This window comes from Nothobranchius furzeri, chromosome 2, assembly GCF_043380555.1.
Source record: "Nothobranchius furzeri strain GRZ-AD chromosome 2, NfurGRZ-RIMD1, whole genome shotgun sequence".
In the NCBI taxonomy this organism is placed as follows: Eukaryota; Metazoa; Chordata; class Actinopteri; order Cyprinodontiformes; family Nothobranchiidae; genus Nothobranchius; species Nothobranchius furzeri.
The window spans coordinates 93,599,197-93,626,103 of NC_091742.1; the positions used below are offsets into that span (position 1 = coordinate 93,599,197).

General features: G+C 45.2%; 2 protein-coding genes across 2 annotated transcripts in view; both read left to right on the forward strand.

Moving 5' to 3' along the window:
* The window catches only part of LOC129163068 (zinc finger protein 420-like), a 348,176-nt gene that overhangs the window by 41,779 nt on the left and 279,490 nt on the right, over positions 1-26,907 (forward strand). The gene's annotated exons all lie outside the window — the stretch shown is intronic.
* On the forward strand, positions 611-26,078 carry LOC139066153 (zinc finger protein 665-like). Its single transcript, XM_070548219.1, has 3 exons — positions 611-854; positions 998-1,110; positions 21,130-26,078. The coding sequence occupies exons 2-3, from the start codon at positions 1,101-1,103 to the stop codon at positions 23,064-23,066; spliced, it is 1,947 nt and encodes a 648-aa protein (XP_070404320.1). The 5' UTR covers positions 611-854; positions 998-1,100; the 3' UTR covers positions 23,067-26,078.

Below are 26,907 nucleotides of genomic sequence, written 5' to 3' on the forward strand. Positions count from 1 at the left end.
GAGGACATCGGTGGTAACCGTGGTCATTGGGGCAGTAACTCCAAAATTGGAGGAGAGGCTAAAGCAGATCCCAGGAAAAACATCAGACACCTCAGTCCAGAAAAGTGCAGTTCTAGGAACAGCTAGGACATTCACATGTGCCCCAACTCTAGTGACGTTTAAATCAAAATTGAAAACATTCATCAGCCTTTGTTCTTACACAGTAATTTCTGCACTGTAATACCTTTGTTTTCTTTTTAATTTTTACATCTAATTTTAATTAGTTTGAATTTTAATGATGCTGTCAAGTTGATTTTAAGGTTTCATTTTTAATTGGAAAGCAAATTGAATTGTCTCTGTGTATTACATGTACTATATAAATAAAGCTGCCTTGCCGTTAAATAAATTCAAGAAAAAAATTAAATTGGTCTGAAATAAAATAAAAATATAATTTGCTTGTTTGTCAGGGATTTTGACGAAACTGCATAAAATAATTGATATTAGATGTCAGGTTTATTAGTCCCATTCTGAACACAGGTGTGTTTTATTCTGCTCCAGCAGGTGGCGGTAGTGCACCTTTACGCTGGTCACCGACCACCGGAAAAAGCAGAAACCGGAAGCTGCTAGCAGATCTAGCTTGTTGTTGTTCTGGTGTGTGAGGAGAATATTTGAGGCTCTGCAGTAAAAATGTCTTCACTTCAGTCTCTGGGAGAGTTGATCAGCTAAAGCGACTAACTGCTGCTGCTGCAGAAATCTTCTCACCAGGCTGTGGAAACTTTCTTCTCCTCCTCAACAACTTGGTGGAGTTCTTTCCAGAACCAGAGAAGATATTCTGCGGTCTTCCTGACAATCGGAGCTCCAGAATCAGGTTGTGGGTGAGAAAAGCTTTTCTCTAGACTTCCTGCCCTCTGGATCTGCTGCTGTTCCTTTGGCCAGAACCAAAACGTTGGATCTTTAGTCTCCTGCGTTGTTCTGAAGCAGCATCTTAATCAGCTCTCCTGCTTTGTTTCTATTGCAGCTGTTAGCTAAACACGGCTAAAGAAAACCTGCTACCACTCCAGGATCATCCATCAGCTGGGACTGATTCATCGTGTGTTCTTCACCACCTGGACCTGGACAGCATGGACACAGGTAGGGCTGCCACCTTTCAGATATGTAAATGAGTTGGAGAAGTGGTTTTTCTGTTAGACAGATGTGTTATTCACACAGGTGTGAAACATCTGTAAAAGCCAGATCTGGTGCAGGAAAATAGCTGAACAGGGAGTGGGGACACACTTTGCCTTCTGCGGTTGTGTGGTTTACATCAATTCATTATTTTAAATCTGAAATTGATGTGGAATGATCAGAAGTTGATATGTGTATTGTTTAACTATTTACAGAGCAGCCTCAGAATTGAGATTAAATATTTTTGATGACAATAGTAAAGGAATTCAATTCAATTCAAGTTTATTTATATAGCGCCAAATCACGACAAGAGTCGTCTCAAGGCACTTCACATAATAAACATTCCAATTCAGGACAGTTCATTAAGCCAATCAGAAATAATGTTTCCTATATAAGCAACTCAGCAAATTGCATCAAGTCACTGACAAGTGTCAGTGACTATACAGCAATCCTCATACTAAGCAAGCATAAAGCGACAGTGGAGAGGAAAACTCCCTTTTAACAGGAAGAAACCTCCAGAGAATCCTGGCTCAGTATAAGCAGCCATCCTCCACGACTCACTGGGGATCGAGAAGACAGAGCAGACACACACACACACACACACACACACACACACACACACACACACACACACACACACACACACACACACACACACACACACACACACACACACACACACACACACACCAAGTAATGTGTCTATAGTTATATTGTGATGTCTTAGTAAATATTCTATTTGGTGAAAATAAACTTTATTGTATTTATCCTAGTGAATCTATAATTAAACGGATAAACTAGTAGTAGCACATCCAACGTCAAGGAAAGAAAAAAGTTATTATCAGGAGAGGGAGAATGTTTTAGTGGTTAGCAGCAGTGTGCTAGTCGATGGCCCCCTCCATGAGGCCACCACAGCTCAGCAGAACGTCGTTGTAGCTTCTTCTGGGGAGAGAAACACTTACAGAGAAAATAAAGTTGACAGCTGAAATTGCACAAAATAGTACAGTTAAAGTGCAGACTGTAGAATAAAGCAGTAGAGTGTGAAAAGTGGTCAGTGTGTCCTCCAGCAGTCTAAGCCTATAGCAGCATAACTACAGAGATAACTCTGGATAATCTATCCTATTTAGATGTAGGCGTGTTGGAGTCATGTTGGAGTGGAAGTTTATCCCATGCTGTCTAATGATTTTACCAATTGGGAGCATATATATAGTAAAAAGAATTGGTCCAAGCACTGAACCCTGTGGTACTCCACAAGTAACCCTGGAGTATGAAGAAGATTTGTCATGTACGTTTACAAAATGAAATCTGTCAGACAAGTAGGATTTAAACCAGCCTAGCACTGTTCCTTTGATCCCTACAACATGTTCAAGTCTTTCTAAAAGAACATTGTGCTCAACTGTGTCAAAGGCAGCACTGAGATCTAACAAGACTAGAACAGACACAAGATTCTTATCTGAGGCCATGAGAATATCATTTGTAACTCTCACTAACGCAGTTTCAGTGCTGTGATACTCTCTAAAACCAGACTGAAATTCCTCAAACAGAGCATTGAGCCCCATTCCCACCTGTACCGGGTCGGCCCGGGCCGGGTAGCGTAGGTTGTTTACATATCTGGGTGGCCTGGAATTTTCCCGGGCCAACCAAGGCTCATTCTCGGCCCTCTTCCCGAGGGGTACTGCTTCAGGCCGACCAGGGCCAACACGCCCACTGCTGACAGCAAATTCACACCTTCCATTAGAGCAAGCCTCTGATTGGTGGGTAGAATCAGCCCATTCACACCTTCCATTAGAGCAAGCCTCTGATTGGTGGGTAGAATCAGCCCACATGGGCTTAAGGCAAGGATGTGTGGAATCAACCGGGCCAGGCTGGGGCCGACTGGGGCTACCCGGCCCGGGCCGACCCGGTACAGGTGGGAATGGGGCTTTGGTGTTTAAATGCTGACATACTTGGATGGCCACTATTTTCTCCAGGACTTTGGATAAAAATGGAAGGTTAGATATTGGTCTATAATTCATTGAGTCATCTGGATACAGAGAAGGCTTCTTAAGTGAAGGTTTGATTACAGCAACCTTGAAATCTTGTGGTACATACCCATTTACTAAGGATAGATTGATTATATCTAGAATGGGGGCAGTAACCAAAGGAAATGCATCTTTAAATAATTTGGTTGGGATTGGATCCAAAATGCAAGTTGAAGGTTTAGATGAAGCTAATATTTTTGATAACTCTGAAAGCTCAACTGGATCAAAACGGTTCAAGCACAGATGAGGTTCTACAGTCACCTCTGAAGCTGCCTCACTTACTGAGGAAGAAGAAATCGCATTAGGGAGGATGCTAAAGATTTTGTTTCTAATAGAATTAATTTTACTTGTAAAAATCCCATGAAGTCATTGCTGCTGAGGGCTAAGGGAATAGATGGCTCAGAGCTATGATTCTGTGTAAGTTTAGCAACTGTACTGAAAAGAAATTTAGGATTTTGCTTATTCTCCTCAATTAATGCTGAAAAATAAGCAGTTCTAGTTTGTCGAAGCTTATTTTTATAAAGCACAAGACTATTTTTCCAGGATAGGTAGGCCTCCTCATGGTGCGTAGAGCGCCATGTTCTCTCCAATTTCCTAGAGTTTTGTTTTAAGGCTCGTAAATGAGAATTAAACCAGGGAGCCAACTTCCTGTCCCTAATTACTTTCTTTTTTAAAGGGGCTACATCATCTAATGCCACACGTAAAAAGGAATTAACATGATGAACTAAGGCATCAATTTGTGAGGGGCTAGAACTTAAAATATTGCCCTCTGCTACATGCCTCTGAGATGCTGAGGACAGTAAAGATGGAACAGTTGATTTAAAAGACGCAACTGCGTTGTCAGATAGAGACCGACTATAGTGAAATTTACTTTCATGTCTCGAGAACTCAGTTATAAAAAACTCAAAGGTTATCAGAAAGTGGTCTGAGAGGACTGGATTATGTGGAAAGATTGTTATTTCCTCACACTCAATGCCATAAGTCAGCACAAGGTCCAATGTATGATGGCAGGAGTGGGTGGAGCTATGTATTCTTTGAGTAAAACCAATTGAATCTAAGATATTACTAAAGGCTACATTGAGGCTATCATTTTTAATGTCCACATGAATATTAAAATCCCCCACTACAATGACCTTATCAGTATTTAGCACCAAATCAGATAAAAAATCAGAGATCTGATCCAAAAACTCAGAGTGAGGGCCTGGTGGACGATATAAAACTATGAACAAGAGTGGTTTTACAGCTTTGCAATCTGGATTAGGAAAACTAAGAATAAGGTGTTCAAACGAACTGTAGCTATTAATTGGTAAGGGACTGATTAATAAGTCCGAATGAAAAATGGTTGCCACTCCTCCTCCTCGCCCTGTACTTCGAGCAATATGATGATTTAAATAATTTGAAGGAGTCGACTCATTTAAGCTAACATAGTCCTCTTACTGCAGCCAGGATTCTGTGAGAGAGAGCAAAGAGATCTGATTATCGCAAATCAAGTCATTAACTAACAAAGTCTTAGAAAAAATGGATCTAATGTTCAACAACCCACATTTAATTTTTCTAGTTTTCTGCTCAGTTGAATTTGTTCTAATATTTATGAGATTTCCATGATTTGCTTTATTAAGCCTGATATTTAATCTGTGTGATTTTGGCCGTGGGCAGGACACTGTCTCTATGGGGTAGTGGGTGGGTAACAGTACAGAAGTTGCAGAGGGGTGGGTTAAACTACGACTCTGCTTCCTGGTCTGGACCCTGGGTTGTCATGGAGGACTAATAAAACTGGCCATATTCCTAGAAAGAAGAGCTGCTCCATCCAAAGAGGGATGGATGCCGTCTCTCCGCATCAGACCAGGTTTTCCCCAAAAAGTTTTCCAATTATCAATGTAGCCCACGTTGTTTTCAGGACACCACCTAGACAACCAGCGGTTGAAGGACAGCATGCAGCTAAACATGTCGTCACTGGTCCGATCAGGCAGGGGGGCAGAGAAAATTACGGAGTCCGACATTGTTTTGGCAAACTTACACACCGAAGCAACATTAATTTTAGTGACCTCCGATTGGCGTAATCGGGTGTCGTTACCGCTAGCGTGAATAACAATCTTACTCTATTTACGCGTATCCTTAGCCAGCAGTTTCAGATAAGATTTAATGTCGCCCGCTCTGGCCCCAGGTAAACATTTAACTATGGTTGCTGGAGTCTCTAATGCCACGTTTCTGACTATGGAGCTGCCAATGATCAGAGTCGGCTTGTCAGTGGGTGCGTCACTGAGCGGGGAAAATCTATTAGAAACGTGGACGGGTTGGTGGTGGCCCACGGGCTGGGTTCTATGCTTCCTGCATACCGTCACCCAGCCGGCCTGAAGTCCCGGCTGCTCGGGTTCTTCTGCTGGAGGACCGCTACGGGGTGGCTCTGAGCTAGTTAGCCCCGCGCTAGCTAAGTAGCTATGGCTGTTTACGGTGTTTTCAACAGCGTGGAGCCGGGACTCCAATTCCGACACCCTCGCCTCCAAAGCTACAAAAATGCTACATTTATCACACGTACCATTATCACTAAAGGAGGCAGAGGAGTAACTAAACATCTGACACAGAGAGCAAGAGATAGGAGACGGAGAAGCAGAGACAGAAGTAGCCATAGCCGTGCTGAGGCTAAGCTAACTGGACGAGCTAACTGTTCAGTACCAAATAAACTGCGTGCAAACTCAAATGGTTCCCTAAAAGCTAGGTGGAACAGCAGAAAATGTGTGTTTTAGCGTGCTTTAGTGCTACAATAACAGAGATATCCTAGTACAGTAGGGCTGGGGGTAAACGATTATTTTTAAAACGATTATTCTGACAATTATTTTATCGAATAGTCGACTATTCTAATGACTATTTAGAAAATTAATCTAATGATTATTTTTCTATTGCACAATTAACAAAAACCAGAAAATCTCAAATAAATTCCTCAAAAAAATTGATAAATTCTTACTGTAAGAGAATAAACACTACAGGCCTTCCATGCTTTTATTGTGTTGCAGTTGGTTATGTTCTGGTGACATGTAGAACTTGGGAGTGCAGGCTGCTGCCTGAGAGGTGGTAGAAGATGGAGTGTCTCCATGCTGCTTTGTTTTGGTCACTTATGTGCGTGAGGCGAGTGGTCTTACGGGTTAAACCAAACTCAGGTGATATTTTACACTAAACCGAAAACCCACAACACTCTAAATGTAATAAAAGGGAGATCTACACCACAAAAAAGATGAACTCTAAACCAAAACGTAACAGCTTATCCCAACGCAAGAAGCTGTTAGCGAAGATGCTAACAGTAGCTTTACCAACATTAAGTTCAAGTTACCAAGTTTAAATAAACCAAAAACACCCAGCAGCAAACAGACCAGCACGGAGGAGAGACTGCTACCACCAAAACAGCTCTCCTCATGTCTGAAAGAAGCTCCTTTATGAAGGGAGAAGCGCTCCCGGTGATTTTCTACATCTGCGATAGACACGAAGCAGCGCATCTGACCCCGGAAGTTGTTGTCCGTTGCCGGGAGACGAAGGGGCAAAACAGGAAAATAATCTAGTAGTGGACGGACGTTGTTCCGGGTCTTCGGTATTTGGCGGAGATGTTAGTGAAGGCGGAGAAGAGGGCGAACTAGAGGAAAAACAGGCAGATTCCTCCTCTATTCACAAACTCCTGGGGATGCAACAAGTGGGCGTGGTGCGTCGACTTCTGGATCTGACGTCGACAAATTTTTAGAATCGAGCCGTCGACTTCGTCGAGGCTTCGCTACAGCCCTATAGTACAGAGAAATTAAATCAGCTTTAGCTAGCCCCAAACACCAAACAGCTACACGTAGTGCAACACTGAAAACAGGAAACAGGAAACGCCTTACCGCCAGGTGCAGCCTCAGCTGGTGAGTTGGCACTATTACAGAACCAGTTTTTCATAAAAATCAGAACATTAATATTTAAGTGCATGAATTAATACATCTGAACTCATGCAGCAGGAACTAGGAATTATGAAATACTAGAACCATTTCATTTTAATTTGATTAAACTGATTTTTTCCTAACATTGTTGGCATTTTTCCCACACACAGTTAAACAAAACAATATTGACTGAGGTGCCTGTGTGTGTGTGTGTGTGTGTGTGTGTGTGTGTGTGTGTGTGTGTGTGTGTGTGTGTGTGTGTGTGTGTGTGTGTGTGTGTGTGTGAGAGTGAGAGAGAGAGAAGGAGAGAGTTAAAATAAATTTTAAAAACCGGAGCGGAGGCAGTGACCGACTCAGCACGAGCCATTTTCAGCTCGGTCTTGTCAAATGCACCACGTGCGTTACGAAAAAAGTGACTTTAAACATTAAACTGAAAAAGAGGCGAGCTGAAGAAAACCTAGGGAGCACTGAAGAAACGTGAGCAACAGTGAAGCAAGCGCTGAGATCCGTTACTGTCTGTGTGTGTGTGTGTGTGTGTGTGTGTGTGGGCTGAACTGAGCTTCCTCTTTCGCTCGTTGGCCTCTTCGAAATGGTCTTCCCAAGATACTGCTGCAGAGTTTTGTGTGTAGAGAGGGGCGGGTGCTCTATGTGACTGGCCAATCACAGAGCTGGAAGACAGGCAGTTACCCAATGAGGATTTTTCTTCAGCACGATTACAGATATTTACGAGTTTTACTCGTTTCATGCTCGTATTGCTTAATCCGTACCGGATACTCGTCTGAAATGAGTATCCGGCACATCCCTAGCTGTAACCACCCTGCCTTGCCTCCTCCTCCTTGCTGCCTGCCGGCTGTGATCATAAGCGACAACAGAGTAGTTCCCGCTGCTTCTTCGGGAAACAGCATTTAAAAATTTTTTTTTTAAATCTATAAAACGGGATCTTGTAGGCGTGGCGCTGGGATTTCAGCCGTGGGGGGCCGCCACGGCTACGCCTATGTAAAGGAAACACTGACTGTTATTATATCTGACTGTTTTTAACAGCAATCCGAGCTCAGATACCACATCACTTTCCACATATATGTCATTAGCTCACTGAGCGTCATATTACTAGATTCATATTGAAGTTGTTTTGGTGAAAGTAACTTAAAGTAATGCAAAAGTAGTATAATGCCTTACATTTGAAAATCAGTAATATTGTAATGTAATGAATTACTTTAAAGGGGCATTATGGAAGTTTGACAGCCAAAACATGTATAGAAATAATAAATGTCTTCTTCATACATTCTCCTGCAATGCCCTGGTCCTGTAGAATGAGCCCTGGCATTTTTACTGTGATTGCCTGTTTTTCTGTAAAATCACAGAAAAAGAGAGCTGCTCGGGTCGAGCAGGCTGCTTCATGCACGTTCACACTCAGGCATAGTCCTCCAAACAGTTCTTTGAACGTTGTTTCAGGTGTCATCAAGGATATAAATGTTACGGATACAAAGGACCTTAGTGGTGCTGTAGCTCACCAAGTAAGACGTCGGACTTTTGTGCAGAAGATCCGGGTTTGATTCTGGATGTGAACATAGTTTTTTTTAGAAATTTTTTTTACATTAATGGTATATTTTTTTACAGTAAGATGCCAAAATTTTTATTTGAGACTCGCCGAATGGCATTGAATTCATAGATAAAAAGATGTGGGTTCAACTTTCATTTTGGAACAATTTTTCAAGCAAGGGAAGGGAATGAACTGAGCATGCAGGAGGACTGTCGTCGTCGTCGTCGTCGTCTTCCTCCGCTTATCCGGGTCCGGGTCGCGGGGGCAGCATCCCAACTAGGGAGCTCCAGGCCGTCCTCTCCCCGGCCTTGTCCACCAGCTCCTCCGGCAGGACCCCAAGGCGTTCCCGGACCAGATTGGAGATGTAACTTCTCCAACGTGTCCTGGGTCGACCCGGGGGCCTTCTGCCGGCAGGACATGCCCGAAACACCTCCCCGGGGAGGCGTCCAGGAGGCATCCTGACCAGATGCCCAAACCACCTCAACTGGCTCCTTTCGATCCGGAGGAGCAGCGGTTCTACTCCGAGTCCCTCCCGAATGTCCGAGCTCCTCACCCTATCTCTAAGGCTGAGCCCGGCCACCCTACGGAGGAAACTCATTTCGGCTGCTTGTATCCGCGATCTCGTTCTTTCGGTCATTACCCAAAGCTCATGACCATAGGTGAGGATTGGGACGTAGATCGACCGGTAAATCGAGAGCCTGGCTTTCTGGCTCAGCTCCCTCTTCCCCACGACAGATCGGCTCAGCGTCCGCATCACTGCAGACGCCGAACCAATCCGCCTGTCGATCTCCCGATCCCTCCTACCCTCACTCGTGAACAAGACCCCGAGATACTTAAACTCCTCCACTTGAGGTAGGACCTCTCCCCCGACCCGGAGGTGGCAAGCCACCCTTTTCCGGTCGAGAACCATGGTCTCAGATTTGGAGGTGCTGATCCTCATCCCAGCCGCTTCACATTCGGCCGCAAACCTACCCAGCAAGAGCTGAAGGTCAGAGCTGGATGAAGCTAGGAGGACCACATCATCCGCAAAAAGCAGAGACGAGATTCTCCTGCCACCAAACTCGACACACTCCACACCACGGCTGCGTCTAGAAATTCTGTCCATAAAAGTGATGAACAGAACCGGTGACAAAGGGCAGCCCTGGCGGAGTCCAACCCTCACTGGGAACAGGTCCGACTTACTACCGGCTATGCGGACCAAACTCACGCTCCTCTGGTAAAGGGACTGAATGGCCCTTAACAGAAAGCCACCCACCCCATACTCCTGGAGTGTCCCCCACAGGGTGCCCCTGGGGACACGGTCATAAGCCTTCTCCAAATCCACAAAGCACATGTGGATTGGTTGGGCAAACTCCCATGCCCCCTCCATCACCCTTGCAAGGGTATAGAGCTGGTCCACAGTTCCACGGCCAGGACGAAAACCACATTGCTCCTCCTCTATCTGAGATTCAACTATCGATCGGACCCTCCTCTCCAGTACCTTGGCGTAGACCTTTCCAGGGAGGCTGAGGAGTGTGATCCCCCTATAGTTGGAACACACCCTCAGGTCACCCTTCTTAAAGATGGGGACCACCACCCCGGTCTGCCACTCCCTAGGAACTGCCCCCGATGACCACGCAATGTTGTAGAGACGTGTCAACCATGACAGCCCTACAACATCCATAGCCTTGAGATACCCAGGACGAACCTCATCCGCCCCCGGGGCTCCGCCGCTGTGTAGTTGTTTGACTACCTCAGCAACTTCTGCCCCCGAGATCGGACAGTCCATCCCCAGGCCTCCCAGCTCTGGTTCCTCCTCGGAATGCGCATTGGTGGGATTGAGGAGCTCCTCAAAGTATTCCTTCCACCGTCCGACTATAGCCTCAGTTGACGTCAGCAGCTCCCCATCCCCACTGTAAACAGTGTGAGCGAGTTGCTGCCTTCCTCTCCTGAGGCGCCGGACAGTTTGCCAGAACCTCTTTGGAGCCGATCGATAGTCTTTCTCCATGGCCTCACCAAACTCCTCCCACGCCCGAGATTTTGCCTCGGCAACTGCCACTGCTGCACCCCGCTTGGCTATCCGGTACCTGTCTGCTGCCTCCGGAGACCCACAGACCAGCCACGCCCTGTAGGCCTCCTTCTTCAGCCTGACGGCTCCCCGAACCTCTGGTGTCCACCAGCGGGTACGGGGGTTGCCACCACGACTGGCACCGGCCACCTTACGACCACAGCTAGCAACAGCCGCCTCGACAATCGCAGAGTGGAACAAGGCCCACTCGGACTCAATGTCCCCCACTGCTCTCGGGACGTGGTCAAAGCTCTGCCGGAGGCGGGAGTTGAAGACCGTCTTGACAGGTTCTTCTGCCAGGCGTTCCCAGCAGACCCTCACTATGCGTTTGGGTCTGCCAGGTCTACGCGGCATGTTCCCTTGCCATCTGATCCAACTCACCACCAGGTGGTGATCAGTTGACAGCTCCGCCCCTCTCTTCACTCGGGTGTCCAAAACATACGGCCGCAGGTCAGATGATACGACTACAAAATCTATCATCGACCTGTGACCTAGGCTGCCCTGGTACCAAGTGTACCGGTGGGCATCCTTATGTTCGAACATGGTGTTCGTTATGGCCAAACTGCGGCTTGCACAGAAGTCCAATAACAAAACACCGCTCGAGTTCTGATCAGGTGGGCCGTTCCTCCCAATCACACCCCTCCAGGTCAAGCTGTCATTGCCCACGTGAGCATTGAAGTCCCCCAGCAGGACAATGGAGTCCCCTGATGGAGCACTATCTAGCACTCGTCCCAGGGACTCCAAAAAGGGTGGGTACTCTGAACTGATATTTGGCCCATAAGCACAAACAACAGTCAGGACCCGTTCCCCGACCCGAAGGCGCAAGGAAGCTACCCTCTTGTCCCCCGGGGTAAACCCCAACACACAGGCAGAGAGTCTCGGGGCTAACAAAAAGCCAACCCCAGCCCTCCGCCTCTCACCCGGATCAACTCCAGCAAAGTAGAGTGTCCAACCCCTCTCCAGGTCTCGGGTTCCAGAGCCAATGCAATGTGTCGAGGTGAGTCCGACTATATCTAGCCGGTACCGCTCAACCTCTGCCACAAGCTCCGGCTCCTTCCCCGCCAGCGAGGTGACGTTCCATGTCCCAAAAACTAGTTTTCTTGTCCGGGGATTGGACCGCCAAGGCTCCCGCCTTGGTCTGCCACCCGATTCACATTGCACCGGACCCTTCATGTTCCTCCTGCAGGTGGTGGGTCCACAGTTGGACGAGCCCATGTATCCGGTTCGGGCTGGGCCCGGCCGGGCCCCATGGGCGAAAGCCCGGCCACCAGGCGCTCGCTCACGGGCCCCAACCCCAGGCCTGGCTCCAGGGTGGGACCCCGGTAACCCTCCGGGCCGGGTACTCCGACTCTTCGTTTTCACCGCCATGAAAGATCCTTCGAACCGTTCTTTGTCTCACCCTTCACCTAAGACCAATTTGTCATGGGAGACCCTACCAGGGGCACTAAGTGCCCCAGACAACATAGCTCCTAGGATCATTAGGGCACTCAAACTCCTCCACCACGATAAGGTGACGGTTCAAGGAGGAGTGACCCATCATAAACCTTTGTCGGCTGCGCTGAAGAGAAAGGTACAGAACCAAATTATTCAATTAATTAGCTGCGTGTTCTCCTGTCCTCTGTCCTCCGGACCACACACACACACACAAGGGACTGTCTCAGCTGTTATTTTCATTAAGGAGTGTGCACGTACAGCATGCGTGCCTCGTGCACGAGCCTACTATTGAAGCTGCCGTTACGCTTTTGGCCTGAGGGGGCAATCGCGAGCATAAAAATTCAAAACTCCATAAAGTCCTTTTAAAATTAGTGTAACAAGTAATAAATAATGCATTACAGTTTTGAAGTAACTTGCCCAACACTGCAAATAACCCCACCCGCTGAGAATTCTAACCCAGCCAATCAGCGCTGAGTAGCGTACGTCACACACCATAACGCCGAGTTACCCCAAAATTCCACTATCTCCGCCCCCGCTGCCGCTCGCTTCCGAACTCAAATTATACTGTACCCGCTCTACAACTGCTCCGCTCCGGTGCGGAGACCTGAGGTGCGCAAACAGGCATGCGCGGGATTTTCGTGTGTGTGTGTGTGTGTGTGTGTGTGTGTGTGTGTGTGTGTGTGTGTGTGTGTGTGTGTGTGTGTGTGTGTGTGCGGCTACTTTTTTCAATGTGGAGTCTAACCTTTTTCACCCTTGACCCGTTTTCATGTCTGTATTTTGCGTGTCTTTAGCTCCGCCCGCTAGCTTGGAGATTTCTCCGTTCCTAAGAAGTGTGTGTAAACAAAACCTACTGGTGCGGGACCCGGACCGACGCGACGCAGTCCGGTCTGTGCTGCCCCTGATGTGAATGCGCCAATACAGGCCCGATTAGCCACATGACGAATTGTTCATTTAGATATCAAGCATGTCATGAATGACGATCACTGAGTGGGCCAGATTAATGGCAGGCCACCGGGAAGTTTCCCAGTTCTCCTGATTACCAGTTCATTTAAGGAACTAATGTTGTTGTATTCCTAACCCTAACCTCAACTAAAAGTTAATTCACCCCATGCTTCTAAAACTAAAGTAGATGTTTTTTTACTGTGATAATCTGTCAAATGTCCTCACAATTTTAACATGTCCCCATGTTAGAGGCGAAAAGTCAAAAATGTGTCCTCGCAGCATACATAAGATATGCCAGTACACACACACACACACACACACACACACACACACACACACACACACACACACACACACACACACACACACACACACACCATAGACTGTACATATACTGGACAATTCGATTCCATAGGCTTCAATAACACGTTATCTGTCCATAATGGGAGGTGTCCACCACCGCCATTTTGACCGTGTCACAGGTTCCGTCCAGCCCAGACAATTCCATAAAAGGGAAGAGAGGAGGCGCTGAGGGTGTGGCTGTAAGGCTGGGCTCGAGTGACGACACCCAGGCGAACTAGCTACGAGCTAACCTGAAGCTAACCCTGGCTAACCCAAAGCTAAAGCGGAGGTGGGAGCCGAGCTAACGGATGTAGCCACCTAGCTTCAACCCAACCGGAGCTAACTGGAACACCCATCGACCTGAACCTCACACGGAGTTTAGGTGGAGGTTTTCTGCGCCTGTTCGTGAGAAGTACCTGTATTAAAAAAGTTTTAAATCGGTAAGTTTATAATTTATTTCCGTAATGAAAACATTTTGCTTTGAGCAAGTTTTCAGTAGTTTTTTTCGGCGCTATCACTCCTGAGTCGCACCAGCCATTAAATGTATCATGAAGAAGAGAAAATATATTTAAGTCGTATTTTGGGGGGACATTTTATTATCTTTCTTACAAAATCCGAGACCAAGCGTTTCACATTGCAACACAAGCACCGGTAACCATAACAGAATGAACAGCCAGCAGAGGAGAGGATGGCGGTGTTTCCACCCCTCCCGGCCGGCGTGTAGAGCTCATTCCTGGGCTGGAGCCGGCCCTCAGCACCCCGCCACAGGCTCTAACAGATGCTGGCGGTGTTTCATATATTTCCAAAACGTAATACTTGTTTGTATCTTGTACAGCCAACTAGCCTTTATTCTGGACTCAGTACAATTTACCAAAAGTAAAGAGACATTATACAGATGAAGTAAGCACAAGATAACTTACTGGAAGACACAGAGTTATCATCAGAACCAGAACAAGAGCCTGATAACAGTCATGTGAAAATAACAGTTAAAAAGTATGTATGTATAATAGAAATAAAAATATATTAGAATTAGTGTAACTCACTGTGATCCAAACAATAAATCAGCCATAGCTGATTAGTAAATATGACATGAGGTTTGGGAGTTTTTAAGTTTCATTCTTTTATTAAATTTTTTTTCCTCCATAGCCATTTGGATCATTGGGGACAGCTGAGTGAGGCGTGGTGCCCAGAGAGCTGCAGAGACAACCTTGGCCTCCCTGACGTCTGTGTCTCCTGGTTCGGTTGGGGCGGACCATCGACATACATACATGTGCCGACACTGTGCCCTGTTTTATAAAATGTAGTGTTAAAAATAAATGTTTTTTTTCAATTACTGGAATTTCTTTGGTTAAGACAAAAGTGAGGAATAATCATTTACAAGTTATTTGTACAACAGGCCCATTTTAAATCCCAACAGTTTCTTAGCAGACAATAGAAATGTGTTCTTTACTAACTTTACTTGGTTTGAAAATCTTACTAAAATAAACTTGAGTGCCGTATTGCAAAACCCAATCATACTTGTTATGTAAACATTAGCTTTGAAGATATTTTTTACAGATATATATTTGTGTGCAACAAAAACCAAACTTAAATAATTTGTCATTCTTTATTGAAAAACAACAAAATACAGGTATACAGAAGTGTGGGAAAATGATAATGTGAAAGTATTGCACTATAAATGAAGTGAGATGAGATGAAGGTGAGATGAAGGTGGACGCCAGCGGGCTGGACGCCGGACGAGGAAACCTGGAGACGGATCGCTCAGACAGGAAGGGAAGAGCTTCCTCTTACCTTGATGGAATTAAAGTTAGCCGTCGTCTGAACGCCCAACCGTACGGTCTGAGGTCAAAGGTCACAGGAAACACACACCAGTCAGCAGTCATACAGATGCATAAAGATAACTGTAGCCATGGCAACCAGCTGACATGTCCCCACTTTCACCAGCACCTGGTGCCTGCCGGGTCACCTGAATTCCTGTGTGATGTCAGCACGGTCGGCCGTGACTGCTGCCATCAGAGGTGACCTCTGATCAGCTGAATGAACTCACCTTCCAGGGTGACGCCGTGTTAAGAGTCGGCTTCGTCCTGTAAACAAACAAACAAACAAACAAATGAGTGGTAACATAAACACCACGTCTGGTTCTGGTTGAGGCGGAGGACAACATGCACCTTTCCAGGAGCAGAACCCAGATGTTCTTGTTGCTACAAACAGAGACGAGCAGAGTTAACAAACCAGGAAGTGAGAGGGACCAGCTGCTGCAGACAGGTGAGGCTCACCTGAGCCTGAACCATAGGAGCCTCCTCAGCCATCAGACCTTCTGACTCCAGTTCAGATGCCACCTTGTTGATGTCCCTCAGGCGGGACTCGTTGGCCTTCAGGTCCTGCAGGACAAAAGCACCTGCTGATTATCTTGTTGCTGTCGGGTTAACAGGTCTGGTGTTAGAACGTGGTGGATAAGAATGTTCTGACGGGCCGAGGGCTCTGAACTCACCCTGCAGGACTGGGCCTGCTCCTTCAGGGCCTGGATGCTGCTGCCATAAGCCGACAGGTCCGACATCAGGGCCTCGTGCTTCTTCAGGAGAGCCTGTGGAGCAGAACATCAGAACCTTCAGCTCGTCTGACACAAGTGGAGCTTTCTCGCAGCGATGGTCCAATTGGATCCGCCACCGTAAAACAAACCCTGCTCAGTTCACCGCAGACGCAGCTCTGCGGGTGTTTAGTGGAAAAGCGTGAGCCTTCTGCCGGCTGCCACGTGTCATGGCTGCTCTGCAGCGGGAACACACATCACAGCTTGTAAACCGTTTGAAATAAGAGCGCCGGGAACACGTTTGTCATCACTTCCTGTGCGAGGCCAGCACTTCTACCCCTAACCCATGAGACGCTCAAACGAGCAACGACGTCTGGTAGACAACCGAAGGAAATGACAAATACAGAAACACTAATTATGAAGGACTGGAAAGAGAGCAAAGAAAAGCGATTGGAGTTTCTCAGGAAGGGACTTCCATACCTCGGCCAAGTCCTCGTCTTTCCCTTAGTCTGGACTTTCAACGATGGGCTCCTTCTCCCTCATCCAGGACTCGGCCTCATTAGCATCCGCAAAGTACTGCTGGGCCTGCAGAGAGTCCTCCAGGTCCTGCCTCCTCTGGGACGCCTTGGCCTTTAGCGTGTCCCAACGTCCATGAAGCTCTGACAGCTTAGTCTTCACCTCCTCACCAGCGAAGTGACCTGGACCCAAAAAAAGTGAGCCAGAACCTGCAGACACCTCAGAAACATGTCAGGACCAGACCTGCTCTACCTTCCTCCACCATGGTCTCTCCTTTCTGGGTGACAGCCTTGATGCGAGGTTCATGACCTGTGATCTCAGCCTGCAGAGCCTGGTGCTTCTTCAACAGGTTCTGGACACCAATCAGGTCCTTCCCTGAGGACACATGTTAGAGTTCAGCATTATGCAGTAGACAGACCAGTTTAACCCAGGGGTTTCTTTCTTCTACAATCTGCTCCTTAACTGTATTATTTCCTGCTATTTCAGCTGTTAACTTTATTTTTTCTCTAAGTGTTTTTCTCCCCAGAAGAAGCTACAACGATGTTCTGCTGAGCTGTGGTGGCCTCATGGAGGGGGCCATCGGCTAGCACACTGCTGCTAACCACTTAAACATTCTCCCTCTCCTGATAGTAACATTTTACTTTCTTTGATGTTGGATGTGCTAATACTAGTTTACCCGTTTAATTATAGATTCACTAGGATAAATACAATAAAGTTTATCTCTTGCCAAATAGAATATTTACTGTGGCGAGCCCGTGAAGAGGTGTAGGAGAATGCGACAAATTTGTCTGTTAAAAAGTCTGTTATGTACAAAAAACACAATATCATCACACTATTTTGGACCGATACATGACGGTCAGGTCCAGCTTGGGGAGAAAATATGACACGTCTTTCAGGATGGACTTCATCTTTGGTAGCTGGCGAAGCCGGGAAAAGCAGGATCTAACCACCTGGCTAATGTGGGAGTCCATCCGCATCTCTGGGTCCAAAACCACCCCCAGGTTAGTGATGGTTGGCTTCACTAAGCTGCAAAAACAGGGTTGCAGGACAGGACTAACTGCAGTGGGAAAGGGAGGAACAAATATTCCAGTTATAAATATTAAATATTTGAACAAATAAATATTTGTTAAAAGGAAGAAACTGATGATGACTTTAAGATTAGAGGAATGTTCTAGAACGGGTCTGGAACCAACGATGGCCCTTTGTATCAAATTTGGATTAAAAAAATAGCTCATGATTTTATTTATGGATGGAATAAAAATACAGGTTGTAAGCATCTTCTCAGTATCTTCATGTTGCACGACTTTCCACAGCAGAAGGACACAAAAACTGCCAGAATTATGATTAGAAAGATTTACGTTTTAATCTCAGAATCCCAACTTTTCCCAGAATCTTCACATTATTCTATGAATTCAGAGAAAATATACATTTTTCAGAGGTCTCGCTCCCCTGTTGTGGATATTTCTCAAAATTCAACCATTTTTTCTTTTTAAAAGCTTTAGTAAGAGTTTGGACTCTAAACAAGTTTTACTTTGCAGACTGCTTGTCTAAACCTTCATCAGATCTGCTCATAATAAAACATTTGGGTTATATTTAATGCCCAGGAAGATGCTCTTCCTGGGCATTAAGTTATCAAAAACAGATAAAAGTATTTTTTACCATAATTTTAACTGCTATCAGCTGATAAAAATAATAAAAAACAGCCTGATCATTAAAGGGGTGTAAGTGAAACCGCGCGGATCACACAAACCATCATGCTGTCTATATGACTTTGAAAATATATAGTTTAATTACAGTTTGATTTATTTGACATCTGTATAATGTTTATTATTTTGTTTTTCCCCCTAAATGCCTAACGTTTTAGTTTTACATGAATATTAGTCATTCATCACAATACATAAAGTTACACATTTTAAATTTTAATAGGGGAAGACTGCAGGAGGGAGCGGTAAAATACAGAAATCCCCAGCAAAAACAAGAAACTTTACGAGTCTGATGAAACCCGCTGGAGTTCCTTCAGCAGGCCTGGTGGCAGCTACAACGGCCCAGTGGCTGTGCTTGGTCAATGTTATCGAGCTCAGTCCGGCTCGGCCGTGAACGAGCCGAGGCGACATCCTGCTCTGCTTAAGAAGAGGTGTTATTTTCCGCTTCAGAAGAAGCGTCCGTGTTTTACGCTTTCTCAGAGACATGTCACGTTGCTAAGTTGTTAGCGCCGCGCGCTAACACGTCAATAGTGCAGCATAGCCTGCTGGAGGTTTTAAGGGTTCAGATGAAAACACCCTACCACTCAGGCTGCTTACACATCGATATTAAGTTGTCGCTGTTGCGCTCACGCCGTAATACAGTATTAGATGCGGTTAAAGTCAGACATGAAAAACTCCACGAGCGGTCAGACCGCGCAGCAGCTAGGCGCAGCAAGTAGGCACCGGATCGGTCAGGCTGCCCGGCCTGACCGCTGGGGATTACCGGATGGAAGAATGGACACAGAAGTCTCCCTCTTAGCGCTCCGTCATATTTCAACCCATTTTTATCTTAAATGCACTGGGTTTTACCATATTACCCATCTAAATATGCCCTATTAATTATTTTACCGTATTTTACATTTAAATTTCATGGTTAAACAGTACATGCTACATGTTAAACTGATAGTTAGCTAGCTACTTCGGTAAACTCAGCTAGTTTAAAGGTGGCAGTGACATAAAATACGAATATAGATTTTAACTTACCGAAAAAAATGAAGTGGAGACTCCTTGGACGCTCTATTAGTGCAATTAATACCACTGCAAGTCATTTTGTCCAACAATTGCACCAATAATATCCAAAGAAGAATACACAAACACAGAGACTCAAAATGCCGGAGCAGTTTCCAAGCCAGACCGAGGCTGTACTGAGGCCTTTCCACGGAGCTAGCTCTGTGGTCACGTGGGTCTGAGGCGGCGGTCACGTGTGTCGGATGCTCATTAATTATACAGAATTTTAGGCTTTCAATACACTTAAACAGAAGAGTGAGAAAAAAATTCACCCCCCTCAGAGTTGTCATGAGTATAAACTAGATAATTTAGACAAAAAAACATTTTTTGAACCAGGCTGTAAACATGTTTATTTCTGCTGTGAAAATGGCATTTTTAACATGGGAGTCAATGAGGATTTGCTCGCTTCTGGTACCAGCCCCCAGCGGATGAGGGTGGAACTGCAATTTTTCTTACTTCCGGGTTGGGACCATTTTCTGAGCGGCATTGTGGGGGCTTGATGAGAACACATGTATTGACCGCTTAGAGATGGAGCAAGCTAGTGGTAGCTTCGTAGGGCTGGGGGTAAACGATTATTTTTAAAACGATTATTCTGACGATTATTTTATCGAATAGTCGACTATTCTAATGACTATTTAGAAAATTAATCTAATGATTATTTTTCTATTGCACAATTAACAAAAACCAGAAAATCTCAAATAAATTCCTCAAAAAAATTGATAAATTCTTACTGTAAGAGAATAAACACTACAGGCCTTCCATGCTTTTATTGTGTTGCAGTTGGTTATGTTCTGGTGACATGTAGAACTTGGGAGTGCAGGCTGCTGCCTGAGAGGTGGTAGAAGATGGAGTGTCTCCATGCTGCTTTGTTTTGGTCACTTATGTGCGTGAGGCGAGTGGTGTTACGGGTTAAACCAAACTCAGGTGATATTTTACACTAAACCGAAAACCCACAACACTCTAAATGTAATAAAAGGGAGATCTACACCACAAAAAAGATGAACTCTAAACCAAAACGTAACAGCTTATCTCAACGCAAGAAGCTGTTAGCGAAGATGCTAACAGTAGCTTTACCAACATTAAGTTCAAGTTACCAAGTTTAAATAAACCAAAAACACCCAGCAGCAAACAGACCAGCACGGAGGAGAGACTGCTACCACCAAAACAGCTCTCCTCATGTCTGAAAGAAGCTCCTTAATGAAGGGAGAAGCGCTCCCGGTTATTTTCTACATCTGCGATAGACACGAAGCAGCGCATCTGACCCCGGAAGTTGTTGTCCGTTGCCGGGAGACGAAGGGGCAAAACAGGAAAATAATCTAGTAGTGGACGGACGTTGTTCCGGGTCTTCGGTATTTGGCGGAGATATTAGTGAAGGCGGAGAAGAGGGCGAACTAGAGGAAAAACAGGCAGATTCCTCCTCTATTCACAAACTCCTGGGGATGCAACAAGTGGGCGCGGTGCGTCGACTTCCGGATCTGACGTCGACAAATTTTTAGAATCGAGCCGTCGACTTCGTCGAGGCTTCGCTACAGCCCTATAGCTTCGTCCGATAACAGAAATACACTTGTATATTTTTATTGATATAAATGATACAGAGTTGTCTTGTTTCCTGTTCAAAATTATATAGATATTTTCAAATAGCAAGATATTGCTCAGCCCTAGCTCGAAATAAACATATTAGTAAGTGGTGCCCACAATCTTTTCAGTTAGGAGCTGTGTGTGTGTGTGTGTGTGTGTGTGTGTGTGTGTGTGTGTGTGCGTGCGTGCGTGCGTGCGTGCGTGCGTGCGTGCGCGCGCGCGTGCATGTGAATGTGAGAGAGTGTGCGCGTGCATGTAACTAACACGGAGGAGTACAAAAAAATTATGTTCCCTAAAGGGAGATGTGATGTAAAATAATACAACTGTTATATTGTATGTGTAAATATAAAGTTACATCAATCTGTCATACATTTAATGTGTTTTCTGCAGACGTTCAACAGGGGGTGCAGGTTAAAGAAGAAGCTCCTGAAGAACAGAGTGCTGGTGTGGACCTGCAGGACCCAGAACACCTCCACATAAAGGAGGAACAGGAGGAGCTCTTGTCCAGTCTGGAGGGAGAGCATCTCCGTTTGAAAGAGGAGCCTGATGCTGCCAGGTTTCCATTCACTGTTGCAATAAAGAGTGAGGATAATGAAGAGAAACCTCTGTTCTCACAGCTTCATCAACAGCAAATAGAAGACAGAGATGTTCCAACCAGCAGCACAGCTGACCAGGTGGCAGCAGAGACTGACGGGGGAGCAGAAACTAGCAGGAACCCTGATCTGAACCCTCATGAACAGACATCTGATTCTTCAGACCCTGAAGTTAGTGAAGAGGATGATGATGATGATGTGACTCTAGACTCTGAGCTGTCAGACTCTAGACCTGAAACTGGAGACGGAGGCAATAATTGGATTGCAAACAGTTGTTTTGAGTCAGATGTCAAGACTGTCAACAAATCGTTTAGTTGCCCTGAGTGTGGTAAACAATTTGTCCACAAGTGGTCTCGCCAGAGGCATGTGAGAGTGAGTCATTCAGAAATAAGGTCTTCAGAATGTTTGGTTAGTAAGAAGTGTATTAGAATGAAGAAGCATGTAGACTCGTGTAGGGAAGTCCATAAAGAGCGTACATCATTTAGTTGTGATGACTGTGGAAAGATGTTTAGAAAAATATCAAGTTTTAACATTCACCTGAGATTCCACACAGGACAGAAGCCTTTTGCTTGTAAGTTATGTGAAAAAAGATTTAGCCATAAGACACATTTAAACAGACACAAAATAGTCCACACAGGACAGAAACCCTTTACCTGTGAGCACTGTGGAAAAAGATTTAGCCAAAAGACGCATTTAAACATACACATGAGTGTGCACACAGGACAGAAGCCTTTTGCCTGCCAGCTTTGTGGAAAGAAATATAGCCAGAAGACTAATTTAAACAGTCACATGTGTGTCCACACAGGACAGAAGCCTTTTGCCTGTGAGCTCTGTGGACAAAGATTTAGCCTGAAGGCAAATTTAAACAGTCACATGAGAGTCCACACAGGACAGCAGCCTTTTGCTTGTAAGTTATGTGAAAAAAAATTTTGCCATAAGACACATTTAAACAGACACAAAATAGTCCACACAGGACAGAAACCCTTTACCTGTGAGCACTGTGGAAAAAGATTTAGCCAAAAGACGCATTTAAACATACACATGAGTGTCCACACAGGACAGAAGCCTTTTGCCTGTGAGCTTTGTGGAAAGAAATTTAGCCAGAAGACTAATTTACACAGTCACATGAGTGTCCACACAGGACAGAAGCCTTTTGCCTGTGAGCTCTGTGGACAAAGATTTAGCCTGAAGTCAACTTTAAACAGTCACATGAGAGTCCACACTGGACAGAAGCCTTTTGCTTGTGAGCTCTGTGGACAAAGATTTAGCCTGAAGTCAAATTTAAATAGTCACATGAGAGTCCACACTGGACAGAAGCCTTTTGCTTGTGAGGTCTGTGGACAAAGATTTAGCTATAAGGCGACTTTAAACAGTCACATGAGTGTCCACACAGGACAGAAGCCTTTTGCCTGTGAGCTTTGTGGAAAGAAATTTAGCCAGAAGACTAATTTAAACAGTCACATGAGTGTCCACACAGGACAGAAGCCTTTTGCCTGTGAGCTCTGTGGACAAAGATTTAGCCAGAAGTCAACTTTAAACAGTCACATTAGAGTCCACACAGGACAGAAGCCTTTTGCTTGTGAGCTCTGTGGAAAAAGATTTAGCCAGAAGACTAATTTAAACAGTCATATGAGTGTCCACGCAGGACAGAAGCCTTTTGCCTGTGAGATTTGTGGACAAAGATTTAGCCATGAGGCAACTTTAAACAGTCACAAGAGAGTCCACGCAGGATAGAAACCTTTTGTCTATGAGCTTTGTGGACAAAGATTTAGCCTGAAGTCAAATTTAAACTGTCACATGAGAGTCCACACTGGACAGAAGCCTTTTGCTTGTGAGCTCTGTGGACAAAGATTTAGCTATAAGGCGACTTTAAACAGTCACATGAGAGTCCACACAGGACAGAAAAAGATTTAGTCGACAGAAAACTTTAATCAATCACCTTAGCATCCACTAGGGCTACACGATATATTATGTTCTGATTCAAATTGTGATTTCAAACAACACGGGCACGTGATTGTTAAAACTGCATTTTTTTGTAGTGCTACTTCTGACCCAGGACCTGCTATGTTTACTATTTTTGATATCCAGGTTTTTCCATGGTTTTTAAGGTGTTACAGTCATAGTAATGAGTGAGAGTGGGGGTGGGGAGTTTTGGGAGCTAATCCCAATTGTTGAGCTGATGAAATAGCACATTTGGTGTTTTTATTTATTTATAAAACACTGGTACATCTGATAATAATGTCTATGGGCTTCCGTTTTCTGCCCCCCACTCAGCTCCATTCATGAGTGTAAGACAAAGAGACTTATTATGCAGCTTCCTGCCAAAGTGGAACATGATTAAACGTAATAACAATGAGTGGACGGTTTTAATTAACTGGTCAGAGGGAAATTTACTTTGAAAGAATTTGTAATAATAATAATAATAATAATAATAATTCTATAACCATAGCTAAAAATTGGATTTCCAAAGGTGGATTTTTAAAAATTTCGATGTTTTGAAATAGCACAACCAAAAAAGATAGCTTCCAGTTTGAGTGCTACCCATCTGCTTTTTGACCGCAGTAGTGCTGCAGTTGCTCGCTAGCTCAGCATGTTGCTATGGTAGTAAATCAGGAGGTTCCTGAGGTTCTGCCAGTCTCGGGAGGATATATTGTTGCAATATGTGGATTATCTTTTAGATCCAACCATTGAGCATGTCGTAGCTTTCCCAAATGACTTATTTTCTCTTTACTGGAGCTTACACGGGTAGCCATACTGCTGCAGTCACACTAACAAGACTTGTTGATCTTGGCACGAGTTCAGGAGGAGTGTTACAGTTACAGATGATTATGGTAAATGGCCTGTATTTGATATAGCGCCTTCTAGAGTCATGTAACCCCTCAAGGGGCTTTACAACACAATCAGTCATTCACCCATTCACTCACACATTTACACACTGGTGGGGATGAGCTACAATGTAGCCACAGCTGCCCTGGGGCGCACTGACAGGCGAGGCTGCCGATCACTGGCGCCACCAGTCCCTCCGACCACCACCAGCAGGCAACGTGGGTTAAGTGTCTTGCCCAAGGACACAACGACAGCGACAGACTGAGCGGGACTCAAACCTGCTACCTTCCGATTATGGGGCGAGCACTTAACTCCTGTGCCACTGTCGCCCCATTATATAGTTTAAATTTGTAAAAAAAAAAAAAATCTTGGCAAATAGGACTTACCAGCCCAGTGGTCTGTGCATTAGCTTTGCTCTAAATGGTCACTTCATATCTGACCACAGTTTGCTATGGTCCGCCTCACACGCAGTTCAGTTCAATTCAGTTTATTCATATTAGCGTCAAATCACAAAAAGAGTCGTCTCAAAGCACTTCACAAAGTAAACATTCCAATACAGTTCAGTTCATTAGTTCATGGGACAGCAGTTGCTCAGAAGGAAGAGCGGCTTGTCCAATAACAGAAGTTTACAGATTTAATCCTGGCTCTGACCAAAGAATGCTGCTGCTGTGTCCTTGGGCAAGACACTTAACCCATCTTGCCTGCTGGTGGTGGTTAGAGGGACTGACGCCACCAGTGTTTGGCAGGCCTCACCTCTGTCAGTGCACCCCAGGGCAGCTGTTGCTACATCATAGCTCATCCCCACCAGTGTGTGAATGGTTGGATGGAATTCACACACATGGGATGTGGACGAATGCCTTCTCCAATTCCACAAAACACATGTAGATTGGTAGGGCAAACTGCTATGCACCCTCCAGGACCCCCTGAGCGTATAGAGCTGGTCCAGTGTTCCACAGCCAGGACACACCACATTGATCCAGAATCTCCACAAAGCCATATGGAAATCTTGCTCCATGGTCTCACTGAACTCCTCCCACACCTGGGTTTTTGTCTCCCAGACCACCTGACCCGCATTCCGCTTGGACTGCCGGTACCCATCAGCTGCCTCTGGAGTTCTACAGGCCAGAAAGACCAGATAGGACTCTTCAGCTTGACAGCATCCCTAACCGCCGGTGTCCACCAGCAGGTTTGGGGGTGCCGCCACGACAGGCTCCAATGACCCAGCGGCCACAGCTCTGATCGGCCACCTCAACAATAGAGGCATGGAACGGCCTAATCAGACCCAATATCCCCCGCCTCTCCAGACCGTTTTGGAGATTCTGTCGTAGGTGGGAGTTGAACTTTTGACAAGAGACTGCCAGACGTTCCCAGCATACCCTCAAAATACGTTTGGACCTGCCAGATCTGTATTGCATCCTCCTCCACCATCGGAGCCTACTCACCACCAGGTAGTGGTAGTTGACAGCTCTACCCCTCTCTTCACTCAAGTGTCCGAGACATGCAGCCGCAGATCGGCTAAAACGACAACAAAGTCGATGATCAAGCTGCGGGTTAAGGTATCCTGGTGCCAAGAGCACATATGGACACCCTTATCCCTGAGCATGGTGTTCATTATGGGCAATCCACAATGTGTACAACATGTTGACTCTAGAAGAGGTTATTCTCGAAGAACGGAAGAAGATAAATGTCGCAATATGTTGCCATCTTGTTCATTCCATGCCAAGAAGACTTGCTGCTGTCCTTGAAAATCACGGTGGTCATATGTATTACTAGATCCAGTCGTTTTTGCTGTGGGGTGTATTCATTTTTGCTTCAACCAATTTTAGTAAAACTGAAGATTTTGTGATCGAAGTTATATTATTTACCTTAATTTCGTGTTATGGAGTTAAAAGCGTTCAATAAAACCCAGCCTTGTGAAAATTCTGGAAATTGTTCTTTTGTTCATTCAGCTACTGATTAAATTTGTTCTTTTTAAATGGGGCTTACTCATTCATGCTGAGCACTGCAACTACAAATCTCTTCAGGTGTTCCAGTGGGTCTAGGATTCACTGTAACGTGTGAATTTCCCCACTGTGGAAATGAAAGTCTATTCTATTCTACGCTTAACGGATCGGTAAAAGCAGTGAGGGCTGTCAATCTAACAAAAGAAACCAAAATCAGCTTTTTTGATCAAAATCGGGATGAATCCCTTGTAACGTCACAAAATGGCCTAATTTTGAGATCCCACAGATCAAATGCACAGCCAGGTCAACTTACCCTGGCTATGACATCCTACAGTATCTTTTCCCCTCACAGGAGTCTCGAAGTCTGCATGTAGGCCCTTTAATCAGAGCCTACTTACTCACACCAGCTGGACTGCAGAGGTAATAAAGAAATAAAAAATAACAATTTTCTCCTCCAAGGTCCATCGCAAGAACTCTCTCAAATAAACTCCTTAATTCCCAGATGGAAGAAGAAAAGAAGATTTTTACAATTAAAAAAGAATCATTGAATGAACTTTTGTTATTGCTATTGATAGTAATTATAAATAATGAAATGTTCACTAACCTGTGTTCAATGATATGTTTTAGTATGTTTACATGACGAGGTCATAGCATTTGCACTCACAAGTAAAGTTAAGTTAATGCATGACACATAAGTAACCTTTTGCCCACATCCAGAGTCTCCATCACAGAGGGTGTGTCTCTGCGATGCTTGGTAACATCCTCAACGTGCCAACTTCTGGTTGTCTATTCAAGATAACATCAAT